The 8810-nt window shown below is 33.8% G+C and overlaps 1 protein-coding gene across 2 annotated transcripts; it reads right to left on the reverse strand.

The window, feature by feature from the left end:
• Positions 1-1284: 1284 nt before the first annotated feature.
• On the reverse strand, positions 1285-8480 carry psmd9 (proteasome 26S subunit, non-ATPase 9). 2 transcript variants are annotated; one of them, XM_051899399.1, is made up of 6 exons: positions 8160-8480; positions 6817-6916; positions 4590-4777; positions 3726-3827; positions 3490-3578; positions 1285-3283 (listed from the first exon to the last, which is right to left on the reverse strand). In XM_051899399.1, exons 1-6 carry the CDS (start codon positions 8283-8285, stop codon positions 3256-3258), a joined length of 633 nt encoding a protein of 210 aa, XP_051755359.1. In that variant the 5' UTR covers positions 8286-8480; the 3' UTR covers positions 1285-3255. The 2 variants fall into 2 exon arrangements, with proteins under 2 accessions (XP_051755359.1, XP_051755358.1); XM_051899398.1 differs by having other exon boundaries at positions 6817-6919.
• Between the last annotated feature and the right edge of the window lie 330 nt (positions 8481-8810).

The raw sequence follows: 8810 nt of genomic DNA on the forward strand, positions 1-8810 counted from the left end.
TGTACAGAGAGGGGTCTTTTTATTCATTTATTCATCTTCCAGTAAACCAAAGTCTCCTATCAACCTAACAAATTTGCAGGCCTGTTTACTCTTTATTCAAATTAATGATGGAAAATTATCTACAAATAAAATCAGTAAGAAAAAAAGTAAGGTTTTGTCTTCATACACTTGCATTTAAATAACAAAAAAAAAAAAAAAGTTCTGACGTCTCGTGGATACTCCTTTGCCTGGTTTTTGTGATGGTCGTACCTAGAAAAAAAAAATCATGAACATTGGTCACAAAACATTTTATCATTTAAAGCTTCACTGGTAATTCCACATATCCACTACCGATCATGGCCAGCCACATTTAATATATTTGTAATCCGGTTGACTAGTCATAATTTACATTCAAGATATCTACAATGCCATTTTGACAAGTCATATATTTCCACTAGAAATATTTGAGTTATTTGTAGAAATTGTAATTAAAAATAGCCTATCCACAACTTGAGTTTTTACTAGCCTTAGTACCGTATTTCAAGATGTCTAATTAAATTATGCGTAAAATCTGATTGTTTTTTGACCTGTCATAATTGTAATTGCTGATTTCATTATCTTTTCATTATTAAAGATATCTGTAATACATTTTTGATATCTTAATCTAAGATATTACTGGTCAAAATGGCCTAACATTATAGATACCTTGAATTTAATTTATGACTAGACAAAATATAATACTTACCAATTAAATGTCATTTACAAAGTTGTTATTTTACAAGAAAATCTCAAACCAATGTAGTTGAATCATACACCAGTCCTATAAATAAGATGTTATATGGCAAGCCAAGTTATCATTTAATGCTTTGGTTTGGCAATCCATAATTCTATTTTAGATAGTTACAATTGTGTTTTGACAAGTCAAAGTGATCATTAGAGGTATGTGCAATTATAATTTGACTAATAAGAAAGATGGTTCAAGATATGTGTAGTCAAAATTCTATTTAAGTAGTGTGTAAACTTCATTATGGGCAAAATTGTTTGTTGTGGTTGAAATGATGCCACAAATGTGAGAGTCATCATTTTTAAAAAGAGATTAAAAACATTTTCACACAATGAAATATTGAAATGTTTTACGTTCTCATACATTGTTTAGATTATTACATGCTTAAAACTATGATAATGTATAAAATGTTTAAAGAATTTTAGTTCGAATTTTAAAGTCTGGCTCTGGTACAAGGGACAATACAATCTATACATAAAAGGCATTTGAAAAGTAGCAACAAAAGAAAATAAAGGCATGTAAAAGGTTTCTACATCAGTTTTAATTTGATTTTTATACAAGAAAAAGTTGAAATCTGATTGTTTTGATATTAATAATAATAATAATAATAATAATCATCATCATCAACCCCTGGGATATAAAGCTGCCCAAAGTTGAAATCGTAATATGTTTATCACATATATTAAAAGGATAGTTCACCCAAAAATACAAATTCAGACATTATTTCCCAATTAAACATCGCATACATTTTAAAATCTTGCTAATTATGAAGTTCTTCATGCATTATATTCCTTCATATCTATTGCTATTTCAAAATTCTGGCCAGTTTAAAATACCAAGAATGTCAAAACCAACTGCAGGCGGTAGAGCCTTTTCCTATTTAGCACCAAAAGCCTTGTTCAGGAAGCAGACACACTCTGCCAGTTTAAATCTAGACTAAAAACACATCTATTAACCTGGCATACACATAATCACATTTCTATAATTCCCGTTAAAGAATTGTTAGGCTACATAAATTAGGTCAACCGGAACTGGGAAGACTTCTCATAACAATGTACTTGTTACATCGTAAGAAGAATGCCACCTACTCTAATATTAGTCTCTCCGTTTATCCCGAGGTTACTGTAGTCAGCCGTATCCGGTCCATATCCAGATCAGATGGTGGACCGGACCTGCACCTATAGACATGACCACATCGCAGCCCTGAATGTCAGCAGAGATCCTGTCAACTAGACAATCCCATAAAGGCCTCATCAACACGACAGCCGTCGACACAAATCCTCAGCAAAGACCACAAAAACCAGACAAGTCCTCTGCACAGACATATGACCAGCTTCATCAGCGAGATGAATCCAATCTTCAATCCAATCAAGCAAAAGGAACTAGATGGAATATTTGAATGCTACCAATCCACAATCTGATTTGTGTGTGATGCAGCCTGAATCACAAACACACCATGTTCGTTCGTTGGCCCTCCAACTGGGCCTGGTTTCTCCCAAGGTTTTTTTCTGCATTCTGTCACCTGATGGAGTTTGGGTTCCTTGCCACTGTTACCTCTGGCTTGCTTAGTTGGGGACACTTAATATTCAACAATATTACTGATTTGACTGCACTGACACTATTGGATGAGAACTGAACTGAGCTGGACGATGACATCACTTTTCTGCAGAACTGCTTTATAATCTGTATTGTATAAAGCGCTATAAAAAAAAAAAATAAAAAAAAGTGACTTGAGTATTTATTCACCCTGGTGTTGTTCTAATGCAACTGTGACAAAGGGTACGCAGCTTATGCTACCTTTATACATCAGGGCCCAGGCCCTTCAGAATGACTCTGTTCTTATCATTCTGCTGTGTTTTAACATTAAGGGCGTTTTCAGACCTGTAGATTGTTTGCTTTGTTCTGAAACAGGGACTTAATTTGTTACAATGTTACATTTTCCTCTTGGTTCGGTTCGCTTTCACAAGACAACATTTCAAGGTGTACCAAAATGTGTTTATGCAAGCCACATGTGAGAAAGTCTGTCCTCTTATTGGTCAGTTTCCTCTGCATCATCCATCATATGAGCGACTGTTTTGGTGTGGATCTGAGTGCAATTGCCATGTCCATATATGCCTAACCGAACAAAGGAAGAAAACACACCAGGTTCCGTAAAAAGTGGTATGAAAATGGCTTAACATGTTAAGAAATTTTGCATGTACAATTTAAGATCCTCTTGCCAGATTTTTTTCCATAGTGCATCAAAATTAAAACAAGAATTTAAATAAAAATGGATGCAAGAAATGGAAGAAAAAGCTAAGTGAAAAGCTTGCTAAGAAATTATTTCCTTTTGACAGATTAAGTCAGTCTGATACTGAATGTTCTTGTCATCTCTCCTGGGTATTTATTTACTTAACTCAATTTTACAATTTGCAAAAGCAAAACAAGCAAAAAATTGATCTAGTTCAGAGTTGTGTTGTTTGTCGTAAAGATGATCCTTGCACTTTCACTGGTCATCTCTGAAGAGGTACTAAGTTGCACCTATTGACAGAAGAATAAAAAATGTATTAACGATACTCAAAAGATTTTTTTGCTGTATTTACAAAAGCAGCAGCACAAATGTATCAGTGTTCAATAAAACCATACAAGACTTCAGCAAAGACAGATGATATACATATTACCTCATTACTTGTTGCCTGAATTAACATTATTGATATAAGTAAGTAATCCAAGCACACATTATTTACCCTAGTAATCCTCTACCAGACCAATTCCGCGGAGTCAAATTAAGATGTACTTCTTGTCCATTTCGAAACAGTCCAACACGAAGGGATTTCTGCAGTATAGAAAGGAGAATAAACCATCAAGACGGAAATCTAAATGAATCATGCAGAACATAAACAGGAATGCAAAGTATTAAAAAGAATATGTATATGCACTAGAGTTTTAAACTAAACAGATAGAGTTTCAAGTTACAACACACCCCTTCACTATGTTGGACAACAGAAGCGATGTCACGCAGATTCCTGAAGTTTTGTGTATTTACGGACCCAAACTCCATAATCTCATCACCAACTCTCAAACCCTATACACAGAACAAAACAGAAATCAATGTAAACATCAACTGCAACTACTGTCCCTCAAGAAAAAACAACAGCCACTTTGTAAAGTGCTGTACATTTGTTTTAAACTCTCTGTTTACATCATCAATTAGTGCCTAGAATCAAAATAAGTACAGAATTAAGTATGAGAAATGAAATAAACCTTCCAATCAGTAACTTAGAAGCTCATTATTATAGTTAACTAAAACCATTGAAAAACATTTTTGTTACTTGAAAAAAATGTTAATTAACTTGAAAAAACTGTTAATTAAACATTAACAGAAATAAAATATAAAAAAACAAACTTATTTTATTTCAGCTAGTTGCCAAGGCAAAATCCTCATTTTAATTTAGTTGTAATTTATTAATATTATTATGGATTTCATTTTAATTTAGTTAACTTGATGTACTAAAATACCTGAATCTAAAATAAAAATTAAAAAATATATATACCTATTTTAAGAAAAAAAAAAATACTAAAACTTTAAAATTAAAATGAAAACAGAAAATATACAAATATAATATGATTCAAAATATTAATAAAACCCTAAAGTTGCAACCATGTAAATTACTTATATAATATTGTATATTTACAAGTAAGAAGGACACATACAGTAGTTAGAAAAAAAGTAGGTCAGGATTTTAAAAACCAGGAAGGTGTATTAAGCAAACAGGGTGATTTTAATTTCAAGTTAACTTCGACCAATCAGAAGATCAGAAATGGCTGATTGGGGGCACAAACTCACAGCTTGAAAAGCAGGGGAACCCTGTGTTACAGCGTCTACCAGGGCAAATGGGGATGGCAGAGACACAGACTGTTCAGTGGCTTCCATCTTTGTCTCATCCTTCTCATGTCTGACCCGTGCTGTAGCATGGAGCTTATGAAGAGCCTCCTCTATCTCCACCATGATAGCTTTGTGATCATTCTGTAAACCTTTAAAAATGATTTGATTAAAAAATGTTAAACACTTGAAGAGTTACAAGAATGGCAAATGATTACAAATATATATAGTATAGGTATGTTATACTTATATAGTACCAGTCAAATGTTTGGAAAAATTAAGATTTTTAAAATGTGTTTAAAAGAAGTCACTTATGCTTAGCAAGGCTGCATTTCTTTGATCAAAAATACAGTAAAATACAGCAATATTGTGGGGTGAATATTAGCTTAGGTAGGTCAAATTCAAGTGGAAATCCAAAACATGCACCAGAGTCTAAGGAATTACACCAATTCCTTACTGAAATTAAACAAACATCCTTTCACTTACAAAGAAATACTGTGGCACTACCATGGCATAATGATGGTTTCAGACAGTAAAACTATGGTACTGTGATGTATACCATGCCACTGAATAATTAATATATTCATATACCATTATACATGTTCAAAAGCCAAAGGTATTATCATCATACTTTTTGTGTTCACTACCCTAAAAAAAAGTAAGAACATGCATTTTATAGATGTAGGGGTGGGCGACATGAACAAAATCTTATATCACAATACAAGTCATTTTATGTCACGATAATGATATATATCAAGATATAGTTCTTTTTGCTTTAAATAGGGTTTTATTTCAATAAGTTCTTGTCACCAATTTCAATATCATAAAAAAACGATTAGCCTGAGTAAAAAAAAAAAAAAAGAAAACTCTTAAGCTTATTGGAGACAAGTAAACAGTATTAAAATAAGAACAAAAAAACTAATTACAAGCAATGACAAAACTACAATAGAACAAATACACAAATGAAACAGACCTACCTAAAAAAAAAAACTACAAGCACTAGAAATAAGAGCTACATCAATACTACATAAATTGTATAAAGTAATTATATGAACAAAACCACTGAATAGTCTTGGTTGTCAAAAGTACCGGTACTTCGGTACCAAGTCGGTACTGAAATTTTAAAATTGTGATGATGCCAGCAATTCCCCCTAGCATTTTAAGTGGTGTTGAGCAGATTCTGACTAATTTAAACACCTGTGATTGGCCATTGTGTTCACGCACTCAACAGATATGTCTGTGATTGGCTACAATGATCAACACTTCAAAAACATAATGTAATTTAGACATCTTTGACGTTCTTCACCAGGCGCTCGCACAGTTACACACGGAAGCGTTTGAAAGCAGGCATCTATCAGAGGACAATATGGTTAATATGGTCCGCTGATAGACGCCTGCTTTCAAACGTTTAAAATAAGGATGCACCAAAATTTCGGCTACCGAACCGCTGATTCGACACGCTGATTCATATCGCTCCGAAGCTTCATGAAACAGTGTTTTGAAATCGGCCATCACTATATAAGTCGTTATTTTGTTTTTTTTGGAGCACCAAAAATATTCTCGTCGCTTTATAATATTAATATTGAACCACTTTACTCACATGAACTGATTTAAATATGTTTTTAGTACATTAATGGATCTTGAGAGAGGAAATGTCATTGCTGGCTATGGAGGCCTCACTGAGCCATCGGATTTCAACAAAAATATCTTAATTTGTGTTCCGAAGATGAACGAAGGTCTTACGGGTGTGGAACCGCATGAGGGTGAGTAATAAATGACATTATTTTCATTTTTGGGTGAACTAACCCTTTAAGTGTGTCCAAGGCATTACCGAAATGAATCCTGTCTCATGTAATCGCTCAGTCAGTGTTTCAACCGAGGAAAGATGTCAATAAAAGAGCTTGTAGGCTATACAATGTCACTTAATGCTAAATTTACCTCAAGAAAGCTTTTCGGCCAAGTGCATCCTGAATTTTAAGTTTTGGCCCAGAATTTTCATTTCGGTGCATCCCTAGTTTAAAATCAATTGTTTTTAATCCACAATGCTTAAAAATGCATGCAAATTATATGCTTCTGTGATGATGCAGCACGGCAAACTCACGTACGCATAACTGCGAAAGAGACGATAGACCAAAATCTTTATTTCTACCAGTTTATTGTGTCTACTGGTATAGATGAAAAACATACTCACAAGAGATACTGTGCCTTGCTGTTCGGACCTTGTACAAATCCACATCTGCACGGGGAAAGCCTTCGACATCAACTAGAGGACCGTCCATGCCTACACCTCCCTGCTGAAGAAATCATATGAATGTCTAAATGTCTTTAGAACAATAGCAAGCAACATGGTGAAAAGCTGGCAACAGAGGTAAACTCTTTCAAATCTATGGCTGAAACCCAGATATCCAACCGAGAGGGTAAACCGACAACAATAAAATCTTTTTTGTTACTTATTTTTATTATTTAAATATTTTAATGAAAATTGATTGGTGGGAACAGGAAATTATATAATAGAAAGGACTTTTATTTAAAGCAAATAAGAATTTGAAAATCAGACAAAAAGACAAAAGTAAAACCGTTTACTTAACATCATTAATGCAGGAATGAACCACAAGCTCACAAAGCATTGGGAACAATGTAATAAAAGAAATACCTTGATTTAAAGTTGTTTATTAAAAGTATAGAAACAGTGTAGTTGAATTTTATTATAAAATAACCAAATAAATAATTAGTTTACACGTGTAGAGAGAGCGACTTGATTACATCATTCGCAGGGCTTTATGGGAGTGGGTGTTCACTGAAGAGTATCTTTGGTGCCGTTTATTTGCTGCGATTATATGATTAGTGTATATTAGATCACGGTTAGTATAGTTCTTCAAGAATTGCACTGTTAACATGACTTTTGGGGGAAATGGATAGGAATTTTACTTCCAGAAACCAACTGTTGCAATCTGGTATAGAGACAGGAAAGTCTCAAAATATGCACACAAATTGCAAATGCATGAATTCGTTTTTGTGAATGTGAATTATTTTTTGCGTGTGTGCATCATGGTTTGTCCATGTATTAACTTTGACACTATTCTAACTCCATACAAGCCCGTTGGTTTAAGACGCTATTTCAGCAGGGCTGACTATACTGTATTCCATAATGTTCTGGTGAAATATTTAATAAAGTCAAAGCACGCTAAATGTAATTTAAGCCACCTGTCACGTTAGTATTTCCATTATAATTTCCATTCTTGTTTTCATGATACGTTGAAACAGATGAACGTTCTCCAAACGCAGTTAAACAAGTTACGCAAGGAACGATACATTACAAGTGCCATACAAAAGAGCCAAAGTCGTATTCAAGTTAAAAGCTTTTGAAAAATCGTTGCTCTCGAGACCGTAGCGTGCATCTAGCACAAACAACAAGTCCTGTAAGAACGAACTAATTAAACAACTTCAAGGCAGCCAACAAAGTAGCCTATCTTTTTCAAGGCGGAATGACAACATATTTAAATCCACATAAAAATATCTATGGTTCGAACTTACAGCTTGGAGCATGTCGTAGTATGCTTTGATTTGCTCTTCAATATCTTCTTTTCTTTTTATTAGTAGTCGTACATCCTCTTCAGTTACACTTGGCTCAACAGCGTTGTTTACCTCTGTCATTTTCATGACAATTTTTGCCAAAAAAATAAACTGAATGGTCTTTATCCAAGTAACCTCTGAATGCTCAACAAATACGGATTTTACTTATTTTATTTAAAGAAATCTTACAAATTGTTCACGCCAAATGATTCGACAGAAGCGCACTAAATTTAGTCAGTAGTCACGCAGCCTCTTCTCCAGTGGATTCACTGCCGGGTTGCAAGCAAACTAAAAGAGGTGCATAACGCCATCTATGTGCTGGAGAGCGAATCCATGAAATTCTTGTTGTTGTTGGCAAACCAGCTTTTGGTGCATTACCGCCACTCGCCACCAACTAAACTGGAGTGTGGAACAGTATATGCGGAAGGATTATCTATAGCCTACTTACTTAATAATAAAAATAATTATTATTATTATTATATTCTCAAATATAATCTTGTTGCTTTTCTATATTGCAGAACATCATCTTTCATATCTTTCATTTTCATACTTTGTACAATGTAGAATGACTTGTGTCTCTTCTACATTACAATGACTGCAAAACTCATTATA

This window comes from Ctenopharyngodon idella, chromosome 7, assembly GCF_019924925.1.
Source record: "Ctenopharyngodon idella isolate HZGC_01 chromosome 7, HZGC01, whole genome shotgun sequence".
NCBI lineage: Eukaryota > Metazoa > Chordata > Actinopteri > Cypriniformes > Xenocyprididae > Ctenopharyngodon > Ctenopharyngodon idella.